Source organism: Dermacentor silvarum, chromosome 6 (assembly GCF_013339745.2).
Source record: "Dermacentor silvarum isolate Dsil-2018 chromosome 6, BIME_Dsil_1.4, whole genome shotgun sequence".
Classification (NCBI taxonomy): domain Eukaryota; kingdom Metazoa; phylum Arthropoda; class Arachnida; order Ixodida; family Ixodidae; genus Dermacentor; species Dermacentor silvarum.
The window spans coordinates 27,910,906-27,928,952 of NC_051159.1; the positions used below are offsets into that span (position 1 = coordinate 27,910,906).

General features: G+C 44.1%; 1 protein-coding gene across 5 annotated transcripts in view; it reads left to right on the forward strand.

The window, feature by feature from the left end:
- LOC119455344 (endoplasmic reticulum aminopeptidase 2) overlaps window positions 1-17,489 on the forward strand; it is a 147,587-nt gene extending 130,098 nt beyond the window's left edge. For all 5 annotated transcript variants that reach the window (XM_049668720.1, XM_037716729.2, XM_049668719.1 and 2 more), the window contains one exon: window positions 14,519-17,489. In XM_049668720.1, coding sequence (XP_049524677.1) covers window positions 14,519-14,665 — 147 coding nt within the window. In that variant the 3' untranslated portion in view covers window positions 14,666-17,489. The remainder of the gene's footprint in view (window positions 1-14,518) is intronic.
- The last annotated feature ends 558 nt before the right edge of the window (window positions 17,490-18,047 follow it).

Sequence of the window (18,047 nt, forward strand, 5' to 3'; positions counted from 1 at the left end):
GATTTCATCTCCATTGACGTCATATGGAACCTCACGGCAACGGCGATGGCGACGCCGACGGCGACGCCGACGGCAGAAATCTGCTTTGGAGTGTCCATATAATTGCCATCGCAATAAAATGTTACACTGTAAAACATAGTCAACAGAAATACAGAGCAAGCGTGACATAATTAGGCTATAACAAAACAGTATGTAAGGCGTACTTGCACATAGACAGATAGATAGATAGACAGACAGACAGATATACAGATAGATAGATAGATAGATAGATAGATAGATAGATAGATAGATAGATAGATAGATAGATAGATAGATAGATAGATACATACATACATACATACATAGATACATACTGTCAAAGTGGCCAAAGTGTACAATCATTGCATTCTGCCTTTGCTAACATATGGGGCAGAAAGTAGGAGGTTAATAAAGAAGCTCGAGAAGAAGTTAAAGACCGCACAAAAAGCGATGGAATGAAAAATGTTAGGCCTAACGTTAACAGACAGGAAGAGAGCGGTGTGGATCAGAGAACAAACGGGGATAGCCGATATTCTAGTTGACAGTAAGCGAAAGAAATGGTGCTGGGCAGGCCATGTAATGCGTAGGATGGATAACCGGTGGACCATTAGGGTACCAAGAGAAGGGAAGCGCAGTCGAGGTCGGCAGAAAACCAGATGGGATGATGAAGTTAGGAAATTTGCAGGCACAAGTTGGAATACGCTAGCGCAAGGCAAGGGGTAATTGGAGATCGCAGGGAGAGGCCTTCGTCCTGCAGTGGACATAAAATAGGCTGATGATGATGATGACATCCAGGCTACTTTGTTTTTAAAATGCTACAAAGTCAAAATACCCACACAGGCAACAATATGTAAATACAGTCAATCTTGTACAGATTATAAAGAACAACGAATATAAAATGTAATTATAATTCCCCTTGCAATCCTCATAGAAACCTATGGATTTAGAATCTCACTTTAGAAAGCAATATTTTCTATAAATTAGTGTGAAGAACCTTTTTTAGTTCATGGTAAAGATTTACTAATCGTCTAGTGCCAATTAGCCCAAAATAAGGCAGCATGCAACGTTGCTAGTAGCTTGTCTGATGCAGCATTTCAAAACTCCTGAGCAGTGGCGTAGCCAAGGGGGGGGTTGGGGGGGTTCAAACCCCCCCCGAAATTTTTTGCACCCCCCCCCCCCCCCACTAACCCACCCTTTGCTCTCGTCGCTTCGCGCTGACATATTTCAAGAAACCGGTGCTACTTTCACACTTTCATTCCTGGGCGCTTCCGTTTGGGTTGGTAATTTACAGCGAATCATGTCTGCATATGGAAAAAAACTGTCACGGTGTTTGTCAAGGCGTTGACACTCTGTGAGGTTTCGGGCGCGAATGTGGAGGCCGCATTCTGAAACAACAAATGCGCAACAAATGAAGCAACAAATGCGGCAGCCGCATTTTAGATGAAGGCGAAAATGCTCGAGGCCCGTTTACTTAGATTTAGGTGCACGTTAAAGTCCCCAGGTGGTCGAAATTTCCGGTATACATTTCCGCCGCTTCCCTTCAGGTGCCAGTTAGGCCGCGTTCGCGTAGGAACTTGGTCTCGAAGCTGGCGGAAGCGGCAAAATCTTGCAAAAATCCGCCCGCCTAGGCGGCAAAACAGGCAGAAAAACAGGCGGCGAGCCCAATTGGTCTCGGACCGATTTTTTCGCCATGGCGAAGCGGAAACGTGGCGGAAAGTCGTTCTGCTCGACCGGAAGCTACGCTAGCATGTAAACTTCCGGTCGTAACATTGAACATGGCACCAAAAGTGTAGGCTGCAATGCTGATCGATGCGATCAAGAACCACCCCTTGCTCTACGACAAGAGAAGTACTAAAACGTACTGTCAGCAATACTCGCGATAGTATTCAACTTCGCGCGACCGGAGGCGCGGCAACGAAGCCAACGGAGTCGCGTGACCCAACTTCTCGCGCTTTTGCAAAGCCAGGCGAACCCACCACCGCCGTTTCCGAGGTTTTCTTGTCTTCCGTTCATTCATTGTCCATTTCTAGAAAACAAGTAGGTAGAAGTATAAAAGCCATTTCTTCTTCCACTTCCATGACAGACAATAGTTAGGCAGATTCCTCGTTGGCGCTCCATAATTCTCCTAGCACGTGCACGGTATGTTGCAGAAGTCGCGGGGTGCTTTTCTCGTCGCGACGATAGATTGGGAGCGTAGGTCTCACGTATAGGACGCGCAGGCTTCGACGAGCCTCAACACAAAGGGCCAGCCCGGGTTTTAGCTTTGGTGTTCCCGTTGCCACTTTCATGTCCTGGAGGCGCCGAAAATAATACGAAATGATGAAATGTTATTACAACTTGTAAATAAAAGCTATTAAAGAAATATAATCACGCCTAGGCAGCAACCTGTGACACAGCGCTACCGCGCCCGTGTGAGGAGAATTACAGAACGCCAACGAGGAATTTACCGAAGGTCGCAGATGACACGCGAAATTGCGCAAGATGATCACTTTTGATGACGGGTGGGTCAGTGAATGAACATACCGCTCCAAATAATGCGATAATGAGCGCCACCACGCCGACAAACGTACGCAGACTAGATGGATGTGGACGAAAGCGGCAGCGGCGGCCGCGGTGGTAGCAAAACAAATGTGAACAACTTGGACAGGCACGGAAAAAATTTTCCGCCCGCTTTGGCCTTTCCGCCCGCTTGCCGCTTCCCAAGTGTGAACGTAGGCTTAGTCTGCGCGAGAAACGTCTCTTGTTTGCGAGTGCGCCCCTACGGTAGGCTGGTAATTACTGTTCTGTTGTTGAATCCCAAACTAGTTATTACGGAAGGATGGTAGTTGCTGTTTTGTTGTGGAATCCCAAACCAGCAATGTACACACGAAGGGGTTGATGACAGCAGTGAAATTCCACCGACTCGCAACAGAATGCACGAAACATACAGCCGACAAGCATGAATTGGTGCTGCGCGCAGTACAGCGTAAGTAAACTCTTGTTGCAGGCGCTGACAGTTCTCGTCGGAGTTCCCGCCTCCTGAGAAATTGATTATGTGCACTATGCACTGAACAAGACCGGAGTTCATTCCTGCATCACTAGTACACCAATCAGTCGAGATTCTGTGAGGTACAAGGCCGCTTCCTGTTTGCACCGGCGTAAGTGAAGCAGAAATGAGTTGCACGCACTACTTAAAATGCATACACATGCCATATCTATGCTGTGCGGTGAAATATTCTGTACAATTCTGAATCTGTTGACGTAAAGGCAATGACGGCTGCACGCTCGCACAAAGCGGAAGACACAGCGGCCCATGCACTTGCCGCAGGAAATGCAACTCTCTCGTATGAGGGAGCAGGGCGACGAAAGCTTCGAAAAAAAAAATCCTTACCCGTTTTTGCGTGTATTTAAGTTTTCTAGCGCAAAGCTAGACGCAGCGAACAAGCTATTGCTATGGGAGTAAGTATAGCCTGGTCACACGTGCATTTTCACGCGTATAGCAGTCCTTGACTTGTGAAACGCACTTCGCCCCGACGAGGACGACGCCATCTACGCTTAACGGAAATTAACAATTAATGATGTCTTCTCCGATCGCACGGGTCGTCTCAATGATGCGTTTTCGAAGACTGGACCATTCAGTGGCGCGATGAGAGACCATTGCTCCAAACGCCCACTGTACCTGTCGTCCTTACTGTATATTTACTGAGCTTACTTTACTTTTTACTTAATTTCTTCACAAGCACACACTAGAGCACTGCACGGGCCGATTTTTTCAGCCCGGGCCCGGCCCGGGCCCATTATTACGTTGGGTGGCCCGCCCGAGCCCGATCAAAACTTTTATGGCGAGACCCGGGCCCGGCCCGGGCGCGGAAATAATCTACGTTACCCGCCCGGCCCGGCCCGCCACCCCTTTACCTTAGGCCCGAGCCCGGCCCGAGCCCGACTCTAAACCGGCCCGAACCCGGCCCGAGACGAGAAAAATAATGTTTTTCAGAGTTGAGTCGCCCGAGAATAACTCACTGCACGTTACATGCACACGACCAGAAAGCCCGAGCCCGGCCCGGGCCCGGGTCAAAAAGCACACGCCGTGCCCGAGCCCAGCCCGAGCCCGTGAAAAAACAGTTCTACCCGGCCCGGCCCGGCCCACGGGCCCAGGCTTTCGGGTAAGCCCGAGCCCGTGCAGTGCTCTAGCACACACACACGCGAGGGGGGAGGGGGGGTCCCATGTCTTTGAAATACATACATAGAGGGTGCTTAAAATACCGATATTTATTATCGATCACGTCACGTAGAGAAAAGCAGACGCTCCCCCCCCCCCCCCCCGGTCGGGCCGATGAACCCCCCCCGAAAAAAATTTCTGGCTACGCCCCTGCTCCTGAGAACTATTGGCCAACTGATAATGCACCAAACTGCATGGCTGCGCTTCTAAATCAGCAGCATTGTCCGCAGTCTACTGCTGCCGCATTGCCCACTGTGCTCTCACAAAACAGCATTCACCCTGCACTCTGCGAGTAGCTCTGTACGCACAGCGTGCTGCCTATTGGTTGATGTACTATTATGCTGGAATGGAGCTACCCGCCGTGGTTGCTTAGTGGCTATGGTGTTGCACTGGGCCGGTATTTTGTAGCGATGCCTTTCCGGTAATAATGCCTTTTCGCGCTTATCGCGCTTTTTCAGTGGTCAGAGCGACTTTCCGCTCGCCTTATCGCGCTAGCGGATGGGATCAGCCGGCCTTGAGGGGTGGATGATAAGACTAGTATAGAATAAGTCATAAGTCATTGCTACAAAATCGCAGCCCTGCTTAGCACGAGGTCGCGGGATGAAATCCCGGCCACAAAAAACAAATGAAATTATGGGGTCTTACGTGCCAAAACCATGATCTGATTATGAGGCACGCTGTAGTTAGGGACTCCAGAATAATGTGGACCACTTGGAGTTCTTTAACGTGTACATAAATCTAAGTACACGGGTGTTTTCACATTTCTCCCCCATCGAAATGCGGCTGCCACAGCCGGGATTTGATCCCACAACGTCGTGCTTAGCAGCCCGACACCATAGCCACTAAACAATCACGGCGGGTAAATCCCGACCACGGCGGCCGCATTTTGATGGGGGCAAAATGCAGAAACACCCCTTTACCGTGCTTTGGGTGCACACTAGTGCTTGCAAATATCCGTCAAACCGGCTATCCGGTTTAACCGGAGGGAAGTGAATCCGGTCTCGAAAACTGGTTAACCGGTTATCCGGTTTTCAAGAAACGGATATTCTGGATAACCGGAATAAATAACCGGTTAGCCGGATAATCGAATATTCGGACACGAATATTTGGTGACACCAATAGCTTATCCAAATTTTCAGTTCTATTGCATGTATCCCGATGCCACATGCGCAGCTCATTCATTCATCTTTTGTAATATGATGTTTATCAGACGGCTCAAAATGTGCCCGTGCGTTTTCCACGCAATACTTATATCCGCTGTTACAGTTTGGGACGAAGCATCGGCGCCCCATTTTCGATAATCAGTGAACGCATCCACAGCGAGGAGGAGGGAAAAACATTTATTAGACTTACATCGTAGAGGAGCAGTGGAGGAACTGCAGAACTATTCTGACTGCGCAAAGTGAGCGGCAGACTCTGCTCTACTCTGCTGTTCCGTCTGTCCACGTCTCCCCAAACGTGCCGCAGAAATATAATGACATTTTGTTTCCCCGCACAATAGCTATGTATCGCATACTCTGATCGGCTCATTTTATGGTGCATGACAATAAAGTAGAACAAATTCTCGTTTTTTGTTACGCCAGAAAACTTAAAAAGCACCAAGTGCAGTTTTTTTATATGCACATGGTTAGGGTTGCAGATGGTCTGCTCTTTCGATACGAACCTGGCTACAATCACAGATAGTCTGATCTTTCAAGTGTGCTAGTTTCTTGCTCTTTTTTTTTTATTGGTATGATATGAGGAGATGTTGACGCACAAATAAGGCGCCGGCTACTCCTTAGCTCTTGAATGGGTCTTACCTACATTGAAAACTCTTATTGCCGCATAACAAGCATGTGATCCTGAATTTAAATCTTGAAAAAAAAATGTTTATACCAACACGGTCTACAGGTCTTCTATTTCTTGAGTGCAAAGCGCGCTGGCGCAAAACTTTCTGTGGCATCCGACAACCCAGTGCAAGCGGCCAGTAGCAGACGATGCCGGGCGCCGTCCTAGGGGGATTGTTTTTTTTCCTTCCATGATCGCGGCTCCACTCGCCCCGCTCCGACCGTGAGGGAAGTAGTTCTTTGCCGCGCCAACGTTTGCCACCCGCGAAGCACGTCTGAAGCGGCGCGTCTCCTCCTCGCCGAGTGTGACATTCACGACAAGTGCGAGCGTTGGCGCCGGCCCATAGTTTCACCTCCTGTTATTGTTTCTCCGTGGTCACTGTTCAGTAATGCACGTAAAAGTAATCAGCTCGTATAATATGACTATACTTGGACCATATTTCTGATCAGTGACGTTAACGCATTTAGACCAAGATCAAAGGCAGCCAGAGCTAAGGCTGTATGCTTATTAACTTTGCCAATTTGTACACCTGGTAGCAGTGGTTTCATTTTAGAAATAACACATCTATATATGCAGAAACATCAATGTAAATTTCGAATGAATGGCTAAATACTACGAATTATGCGGCTGTTCAGAATCCCCAAATAAACAAAAAAGATGTGACTGACCCTTCTATGTAAAGCAAAGTGGCCCTCATTACAACAAGGGCAGCAAGTCCGCTTATTACGTAAAAAAAATTTGCTTTTAAATCTACCTATTTAATTTTTTGCAGGAGATGTCTACTTAGTGCTGTTTTTACCTTCTCATATAAGCCGACATTTTGTTCCTAAAATTGACCCAAGACGGTACAATGTCAGTATCACGAACAAGTGATGACTGCTTTTCTTTTTCAAGAACTTGTGGTTGTGATCGAAATTCTTTAACGTGTAGATAATTCTCATTGGGGCACTAAATAGTGTTTTAAAAAAAGTGTTTTAAATACCTTCTTGGGGTAAAATCTTAAGCGTGAATGCTATCTTCGCTCGAAAATAATCTCGGAGCGCACACAGATGCTCAACTAGAAGAAAGATGCAAGCCGCCCGGTTCTGTTATATAGCCTCCTTCATTCAACAGACATATATTTATAGGATGAAAAGTACTCGCAAACTCTAAGACATCGTGAGAATTATAGAAGATTTATTTATTCCCTATCTAGAATCAAGCTTCAACGCGCGAGCCTATGACGACATTTTACACATTCACTTATGTGGTTCAGTCAATAAAAACAGTTCTTACATCAACGAATCTGAGGAGACGGCTACTTTCTTCACGTACAAGGAGGTCCTGCCTTTAACATCTAACTGTGATAGGAAAACAGTTAGATCAAAGGCATACAAAAGCTAGAAAGAGTTCAGAATTTGGCCGTTCGTTTCGTTTTTAATGACTATGGTAGGTTTTTCAGTTGGTCAAGTGCGAGAAACACTTTGCGCTGGGACCCACTTCAAAAACGTAGGGAAGTTCTTCGGTTAAAATTTTTTCATAACATATTTCATTGAACTGGAATTGACCGAACCCAATATATATCTAGCCCTGATTATGTGTCCGTCCGAAGAGGCCATTTGCTCAAAGTTAAAGAATACAGGTGCCGGACTGACCTCTTCTAAATGTCTTTCTTTCCCCAAACAATTTCTGACTGGAACAAATTGCCTGAGTGTCCATAACATCAAATGACTCATTTTCTTCCTTGCTGTGAAATTTTTATGTTTAATAATTTTGTGTTTTTCCTATCTCAATGTTGTTGTTTTTTTTCGCCGCCTGAGCGCGGTAGTACATTCTGCACCTTTTCCTTCTTCAACCCCCCCACTGTAATGCCAGAAATGGCCCTGTGAGTACTGTGATAAATAAATAAATAAATAAATAAATAAATAAATAAATAAATAAATAAATAAAACAAAAACTGGGTTTTTCAAGCTTAACGTGCTATTTCTTAACTAGAACTCACTTGAAACGTAGATATGTCGGGGAGGGTCGTCGAGTCTCACGAGGTTAAAGCACGCCCGTGCGGCGCAAAATATTTTGCAGATAAGAACTATTGCGAAAGTTTGATCAAATTAATTGCTTGTAATCAATTATATTTTCCGCAGTTTGTAAGTGATTGATTAATTTTTACTCGGTAACGGTCGCTGTAATTCTATTAATCAGTCAAATTGCTGAAGAAGAGATATAACAGGCAATACATCACGGAGCACATAACTTGAACTATACTAGAACGCCCGCAGTTGTGCCACCAGCATCCTTGTGGTTGCACATTTTCGGAAAGGCAAACCAGGGCACTCCGTATCCGTTGCCTCATCCTAACGCTCATCTACCACATGTTGGACGACCAAATGAACCAGCGCTGTTATGATTTGATAGCGGTGACTACACCACCTTTTCATTAGCCCTCCCGAGAGCACCTACTCCGAAGGAGTCCGAGTTCTAACAACTATAAAGAGCGCCGCTTCATAGAGGATGCAGACACAAGCACCGCGGCTCTGCAACCAGCGTCTCGTGCCCAAGGTGTTTCGTATACGTTAAAGAGCGCCCTTCCCTCTTGCATGCACATGGTGAGAGTTTTCAGTATTATTGCTGATGATTTTAAAAAATGGAGTGAGAATGACAGACAGAAATGTTCAAGTGCACTTGCAGAGTGACGATAAACAAGGTGTGCAGGGCCACAGAGGACGCATTGAAATAGCTAGGTGAGCTTCGTGTACTTACTATATTCGTGTAATGTAGTGAAATAGCTAGGTGAGCTTCGTGTGTTTACTATATTTGTGCAATGTTAATAAAAATTGGGGCGAACGTAACGTGGAAATAAAATACCATCTTTCAATAATCTGTCAAAAACATTGATGGGGGTGTAATTGGCAACTGCGATCAGTTACATTTTTGAAGGAAGTAATTGTAATTGTTACGGGCAACTTTTATTTTTTGTGACGTGTAAAAATCTGGCACAGTGTCACTGCTAGTGACACTGTGCTAGTGCGGTTTTACAGAGTGAAGCAATTCTGAAAGATAAAATTCAGAAAGGAAAGGTAAGGAGGTTAACCAGAGCAGATATCGGGTTCGCACGAGCAGTTACAAAAAAAGAAAGCCGGCAGATCCCACGCCCTGTGGGGAATCGGCGTTATGCGAAGCAGTGTGGCAGTGAAGCAATGCCTACCAAGTTAATGAAACGACCATGAAATCACCAAGACATAGGCAGCTTTTTCATGTCCTACATGACAGGCATGTCATGACATTCGACCTATCATTTGTGTCCAACCCATTCCAGTGGCTTTCGAGTGTTCATCTTTTTTCGCTGAGTCATTGTCATTTTTGCTGAGACATGCTATTGACTAGTACTTCTACCATCATCCTTTAGTGTTTCCTTCACTTAATACCCGTTCCGAATCCATGTCAGAGGTTTTTGAGTGTTAATCATTTTTCGCTGAGTAATTGTCGTTTTTGCTGAGTCATGGTCATGACGACTTCTACCATCATCCTTAAGTTTTTTCTTCACTTAATGCCCACATCCGAACCCATTCCAGCAGTTTATTTAGTGTTAATCTTTTTTCCCTAAGTCATTGTCATCTTTTGCTGAGTCAAGGTCATTATTGAGTGATTATTGTATTCTACTATCATTATCGATACTATCATAACCGTACTTGCACCCATTACCATCATTAATTATCGATTCGTAGCCACTCTGGGTATTTTATTTTCGCCCATGAGAGTTCTTCACCAACACCAACACACACCAACATGTTCTTCATACACAATTGTAATGCTATGACAATTTTGGTACGTGCCAAATTACCGAAACGACCATGAGAGCACCAAGACATATGCGGCTGTTTCATGACCTACATGACACACATGTCATGATATTCATGTCATGCCCTATCATTTATGTTCGTCATACACTCTTGTCATAGTATGCCAATTTTGGTACCTACAGAGTTCACGAAACGACCATGAGAGCACCAAGACGTGGGCGACTATACAGATACTATCAAAGTTGCAAATGTTTACCAAAAAATGCTTCGCAATTAATAGCTACAAATATAAGAATACTAGAGAGAAAGAGACGTAATTTCGGCACAAGTACAGAAGAACAAATATCCGGCTAGCCGAATATCCGATCCGATCCGATTCGGATACTATTAACCGAATAACCAAACGAATAACCGATCACTCCGGTTACCTGGTTATCCGGTTTTCAAGTTCGAATAACCGGATAACCGCTTTTTCCGCAAAACCGGTTTGATGTTGCGGCACTAGTGCACACTAAAGAACCCCAGTTGGTCGAAATTAATTTTTAGTCCCCTACTACGGCATTCCTCATAATCAAATTGTGGTTTTGGCACATAAAACCCCAGAATTTTTAGAATGGAGCTACACTACATGGCTTGCAGTGCATGGAGGAAAGATGCATCTGTACATGCTGCATCATCTGACCTGTAGTGCTCTGTTGTTGTTGCGATAAACTGGCCCACTTGCACAGTCAAGGCATGCTTTGTGTCCATATCTTATAGCGACTCATTTCATTTTATATTCCTTTCATCATTCATCATTAGCTCATATAAAGCCGCATCACGGTTCTTGCCTCTGGCTTTGTACAGTGCTTCTCACCGACACCAGCGTATAGAGATGCAGTGGCGGAACTACTGCTACATTGCGCCAAATCTGCTACAAACTGCGAAAGCTGCTACATGCTGCTAGAAAAGCCTGACTTTGGCAGAAATTGCGACATGACAGCACCAAAAGGGGTTCCAAAGTGTCTATAGTTCTGCTGGTAGTGCGTGTGAAAACAAAATCTAAACTTTTGCATTCATGCATGGATGATTGCATGTCAGTATATCCGATTATGAATTGGCATCCCTTGCCGGGGTTCGAAAAACAGCGAACAAACAAAGTAGACTGCTGCCTAATTTAACATTTGTTTATGAAAAGAAAAAGAAAGAAAAAAGACCGGCTTGATGCAACAAGTTTTTTATGAATCTGCTGCTCAATACCTGCTTTCTAGATTTACGTTAGATATTACTGTACTCAAGGAGTACACTCCCAGCCGGAGAGTTGAGGTGAGATGCACAAGTGCACCTACATTAATTCACAGTGCTGTGACGTCACTCACAGTGACACATGACTTGGAGAATTATATAAGGCAACGGCAGTTATTTGTTTGATCTGTTGCTTCAGTAGATGAATTAAAGTTTCGAGAAATAATAAAACATAAAAAGCGAATGTCTGCGTGTCTTTGTTTTACTTCATACCATAGCAAGAGAGATGTATTTCCATTTTGTCTGCTTGTTCAAACGTCGTGCAGGCGTGTGCACAGAGAACGAAACTATGTCCTTTTCTACTGTGTTCCAACGTGCGATCATGCTCTTTGGTTTGCTCGCGTCTACCTCGGTGTTCATCTGGCACTGACTTATCATACCGCTAGTCTGGTCTGGTGCCAGTGGTACAACGATGCGGTGTATCACAGTGGTTTTTTCTTGCACTGTGAAGCTGTACCAAGATGGATTACCAACTAGCCCAGCTACAAGATCTTCTAGACAAAATTTTTTTCGTGTGTCATTGTGCCTCTTTTATCAGTGCAAAGGAAAACGCTGTGGGGAAAGAACAGCATAAATGGCCACACAAGCTGCAGTAAAATTGCAAGCAGTGTCGGCATACACCCCTTGCTTGGTAGGCAGAGGCGCATAGTTTTTTCCTCTATGGTTTCACGCCTTCAGAGTGTGGCAGCTATTGCTTCTGTACGTCGGTGAGCTCGCCCTGCATTTCGTGAACTGGTTCATACCAGTGCAATGAAAGTTCCATGTGCACGCGGTAGAAGCTGCGCATTGTGAAGCTGAGGGAGATTTTCATGGCATTGTCGCCAAGGATGAGGGTTGGATCTATTGTGCACACCTGGATACACAATGTGTAGCTTGCAACCACACGGACAAGCAAATGTAGTAGGAGCACAATTTCTAACGAACTGTGAAGAGGTTTATTTGCAACCGACGTGGCACCCACCTGAGTTCGTGTTTGCATTCTGGCACAGCTTATAAACGATGTAATGCATAAGCAAACATTGCATTAGGTTAAAGTTGTGACCTGTCCACTGCATAAACATAAAACATTGCATGACATTATTGTAAGTTGCATAAGATGAACCTAAAGAGAATGGTTCGCATCGCATTTAGTTGTGTACTAGGCAGAACCTTGTAGGTATTTGTTCAACCCTGATAACCTCCTAACTTCATTTAATTCTGCAATGTTTCATTAAACAGAGAAGCAATATTGTTGAGTCTACCTTGCTGTACTGGTGAAATGAAAAGCACACTACTTCTGGGGAAAGTGCAGGCGATGGACCTTCCATGCCCCGAGGGTCATGGCCATCTGAGACAGGCAATAGCAAGCTCCTGCTTTGCACTGGTCAAAGGGATTTTTGTGCCACTCTTGATTCAAGTGAAAGTTGCCAGCTTTCTAGGCGATAACCTTGCCTTTACCTCTCTCTGGCACTGCCACTGTTGCTTCATTCCATCAGAGATTGAACAACAGAGATGCCTAAACTTGTGGAAAATAAGTTTATGCACACAGCTATTTACTTTAAAAAAAGTTACATTCAGATGAGAAGGTAAACACTTGATCTGATGCATTTGGCCGAGCCAAGGATGCAGAGCACTGGGGTGCTACTCTGGACATCCGCGAATTCTGCCATATTGTCATATCTTGTCTGATTGGCCCAGAGGGCTGCACTGCATCGGCTCAAAATGTTGCCATTACAGAATGTTCAGAATAGCACCCTTGCACTCGCATTAAGTACGACAGTGGGGGTATGGAAGCTCAGTTTTGATGGCTCTTCCCATACAGCCCCAAAATAAAGCACAGCACACCAGTGACTTGATTCTGTGAAGCACGTCCGTTTTTCTACCCACATGGCCTAGAACACTGACAAGAAGAAAAAAAAGAGGAGGAACAGCCTATGCCTAAAGAGGTGCCATTCATGCCATGTTGTTCCCAGAACCTTCTAAGGCAAATTGGCCTGACGAGAAACTGCCACCGAAGCCATTATGTTCCCCAAATGTCCACTGGCAAAGTGACAGCAGGCCCTGAATGTTGGCCAGTTCTCTAAGTACGGGAACACACTATGGTAAATGCTTTTTACCTCAGCTGGTTTCCATCCTGTGGTCTCACGTGAACGTCCTTAAAGGGAAGTTTTGCATTGTTTTTGCATTGTTTTGCTTTTTTTGTGACCTATCTAGTTGAACAGTGGAAAAAAAAAAATTATGCACTGAAGATCTATTGCACATGTTAGAAACTGTTAAGTGAAGCTTTCATGAAGCAGCTAATTAAATGCTATGAAACTAAATGCAGTGCATTGAGCTGTCTTTATTGACATTCTATGCAATGTGTAATTTCATGCAGTGTTTATATCTATGTACAACGCAGGTCACAATTTTAATGTCATGCAATGTTTATCTTCATGAACTGCAACATTCGTAAGCTGTGCCAAAATGCAAACAGCAGTCCATGCAAATGCACACCGCAACACTGTTGATGCAGTGATGCTGCAAGGATGAAGGCTAGGGCAGAATGGTGAGGAGAGGTTGAAGTATGATGTAAAAGGTTAACTATTATTTGCTCGTTTCATGCCTGCCTTTGGCCAAATGGCAACTAGTGTGCGCAGGCTCTGTGATGTGCTATTTATGCCAATCATCTCAAAAAGTTATTGGGTGTTAGCACCAGAGAAATAAGCGTGCAGTTGTGTCTAATAGTTAGAGCATCAAGCTGTTCTGGAAAACTGAGGTTCAATCCTACCATCAGACATGTAATTCTTTTACTTTCTCCATGGAAACTATTCAGCAAGACAGCAGCTGCAGCAGTCGGCAAAGTCCAGGAGGGTTCTTTAGGAAAGCTTTGTTTGAGTAACTTTTTCTCGCAGGTTTACCAAAAACTTTTTTGAGGGTCACTAATGGGTAGAAATGTACACTAAAGCATTTTGCTGTGAAAATGTGCCATGGCAAGCAGTTATTTGTTTCACCGTCATGTGTAACCAGGGTGATAAGGGAGCTGGCCACACTGAAGCATGGGACAAGGACAATCACTGGGAGTACTTACTCAGTGCAAATTTTCTCTCCACTTAAACATAAAATTTACATTTAAATACATCATAATCTAGAAGCTCATTAGTGTACCATTAGCTTGGGAAGTAACCCAGGAAATAAATAATGCTAATAAAAAGCAGAGGCTGACCGTTGCAACTAGTTATACCCGGAAGGCTAGAGCACCGGCTTAAATGAAACAGAACTGCCGACATTTGGGGAAAGCCCAGGGCTGTGTGTGCTACAGGTTGAGGCCAGTGGAGCGACTGAGCATAGCATTGCTCCACGTCTGACCTGCTTTTGCCAACAAACCAGGCACTAATGAAACGAGTACTAATGCTGTTGTGTAGAGCCAGTGTGGGTGTGCGTTTGTACGCAGGTGAAGCAGTTCTTTGGCCAAGTGGAGTTGCAGTCTGGCCGGCTGGCCCTGGACCAGGCACTGGAGCGCATCCGCTCAAACATCTTCTGGGCTGAGCACGTGGAGCCACAGCTGCGCCAGTGGCTGCTGCAGCTCCCGACCACCTAGGCAACCAGAGCACTGCGTGCATGTCACGAGGGCCTTCATCTTTAGGACCAGAAGCATCTCTGCTATGTATACTCAAAAGAAGTTTGGGGCATATCTTGTCCTCAAACAATAATCATCATCCGATGTCTTGCTTAATTGCCTCTCCTTTCTTGAAAACAGATGCCGTTCGTGGCCTGGAAGTACCGGGCGTTAAAGAATGGAAAGGCATGCTAAATAGATGACGATTATTGTTAGGGGACACGACGATAAACCACAGGGTGCTAACTTTACTTGGAGGGTACTTGACAGCCACATGCAAAACTACAAGTCCGCAAGTATTTGCCTTCTTTCTGCAGGGTTCGTACAGGGTTCCAAGGCAAAAATTCAAGGATATTCCAGGACTTTCCAGGACCTGTAACAGGTTTTTCAAGGACTCAAACAGGTATCCAAAGTAGAATTTCTTTACTCTAACATTTCCAAAAGTGACTAGTTTTATTGCACTTACAATAAATAAATGTATATCACAATTATAATAAAAGGTCTAGCCTTGATAACTTCTCATGATCACAACACAAAATGAAGGCTTACAACAGCGGATGAGATTTCTCCAGTATAGGCTGGGTAAAGTTCACCAAAAATATTCAAAACATTCAGCATAGGGTTATTGCGCTAAATTAAAAAGAAATAAATGTATATCCCAATGATGTTAATATTGTGTAGCCTTGATCACTTTGCAAGTTCACAACAATACCGAACAAAAAAAAGTTCTCAAAACACACTGAATGCTCTCAACAGCTACTCTGACTTCTCCAGTATTAACTGGGCAAGTTTACCGAACATTTCCAAACCTTTCAGTGTAGCCTTGCTACAAATCCATTATATTATAAAAAATAGATGTACATTATATTGCAATTTTGTATAACATGTCTTGATCATTTCTCAAGTCCGCAATATTAAAAGGTAACACAAGAAGCACTCACAACAGCTCTCAGGCTTCTGCAGTATTAGCTGGGTTGGTTCATCAAACATTTCCAAAACATTCAGCATAACGTTATTGCACTTATAATATCATAAATAATATTATAACAAACCTCCACCCGAAGGCACAAAGGCACTGAGCATTAGTGGTAAAGTTGCTCCACTATCGCTCTCTTTAGCTTCACCTTGCGCGCAAGAGGGAAAGTGGGAAAAGGCAGACCCACGAGCGAGGAGTCAAACGAGCAATAGGATGAGGAAAGCAGCGTAAACACTGCCAGCCGAGCCAGCACCCAAGTGCGGCACGCATCTCTCACTCCGCACGGTTTGACGTGGTGAAGCCTTTTATTTTTTCCCCGCAGTTCTGCAATACGGAACCGTGCGTGCTTGTGCCAGCGTATTGCTTCTGAAATGGGGAGTATGTGATATCGATGCCGATCTACCACAGAAAGGAGGTCGCAATGTCGATATCAGAGTGCATTGCTCACGAAATTCAAGGATTTTCAAGGAAGGAAAAAAATTCCACGACTTTCAAGGGCCTTGAAAACGCACTTTTCAATTTCAATGGTTTTCAAGGATTTCAAGGACCTGTACGCACCCTGTTTCTGCAGCATGTAATTGCAGGGTGCTTTCCTATAGGATCTGGACAGCATCCTGTGTTTGTGCTGCACAGGAAAAGCTACAGTGCATTGTTGCCGGACACCAACTGTGTTGGTGTGTCCTGTAGTACTTCAACATTTTGCAGTGGTTTGCGCAAAACAAGAGCAACCTAGCCATTCAATATAGTTCTCAACATGCCATTTCAGAGCTAACAATAGTCCACATTACTGTCTTAGACAAAGTAAAATATTTTGCAGTTGCACATTCTTAGAGGCTGCATTAGAAGTTAAAAGGATGAAAACTGAACATGAGTCTGAGCTTAACTTCTTTATAGATAAAAATATTAAATGTGATTAGCATTCTTAGGACACTTCACCCACTTTCTGGTATCTGTGCTGGTATCTAAATGTTTTACTTTCATGCCAACTTTTGTAACGGTGTATGTGCCTCTTCAGTGACAAAAAAAATTTTTTTATTTATCCAGTGCTGGGTGGAATGAAAACCATGTCATGTCTATTCGTACACTTTTGTATGAATTCTTTTGTCTGTTTATTCGTACACTTTTGTCATGTGTGGACTTCGTGGCGGTGTTGTTAGATGGTGCAGCGTGTCTATTTCAGCATTGCTTCAATGCTAATGGCATTAACGTCGTGATTTATTGCAAGATTGTTTCAGCCAAAATTCTTTCTTAAATGCACAAAGTTTTTGTGTTGTGAGAATGCAAAAAAATAATATTTCATTGCATTTGCTGCCTTGAGGTTTTTAAAGCAGAACTGAATGCAGGGATATAATGAAAAAGTGTGCTGTTGTCTCTCCATTCTATCACCAGTTGCTTTTTTTAAACTTGGAAAATGCATTAATGGCACGTTGTAAAACATTTGTGATTGTAGAAATCATTGTGTGCGTGGCAACTACATGTATTGCAGGATTGTGTTTACGTGAGCTAGTTCGTGAATGATAGTAACTTAGCTAGCCACTGTAAAGATTGCTGCTGCGTGCCAGATTTTTGGTGTTGTGTCATAAAAGGATATAGGGAGCAAAAATAATGTGATGTACGGGAAGCGCACGCAATTTTGAAAAGAGGCAATGAATGTGTAAGCATGCTATCACTGAACTTGCATGAAAAGGAGTTGTTTCTTTCATTTTCAAGTCAACAGTGGTCACATGGTTGTACGTGTATGTTTTGTTGTTGTTTCCCTTTCCTGTTGTGTATGCACTTTTTCTGTATATATGGAGTTGGCAAAAAAATAAATGCAATGGTTGCTAGTCAGCTTTTCGTAGTATCATTCTGTGTCACATCTTTGCACTGTTTTCTCTTAGTTAGTCAACTACATGTGCAGCACATATGTGCACTGTGCCACATGTGCATGTTCATAATTCCTGATACTGACCACCTTATGGCCCACACTTGCTTCAAAAGACAGCATGCAAGGGCATAGGCAAGTTGGTCATGTTACTTGCTTGCTGCCTACCAAGTTAGCAGGAATAAACATTCTCCTTTCAGTACTCATGTAGTATTGTTCCCAGCTCCCAACACAATACTTTTTTTATGGCAAGGATACGGGATTATATGAAATCCGAAGCATGAATAAAATTGGCACTGGCGTAAAAAGCTGGTGGCTTCTGTAATTGCGCAGTGCAGGAATCCTGAAATTGGCATCATGGCAGCTGGCACTTCATCGGCCACAACAAGCCTCTCGATGAGGTAAGGGAGTGACTCTCTTGTATGAGGAAGGCTGCACTCTTACCTGTTGGTCAGTGAGAGTGCCAAGTAATGTTCATACTTCATTGATTCTCATCGGTGCAAAGACATCTTAGTCAGAAAATT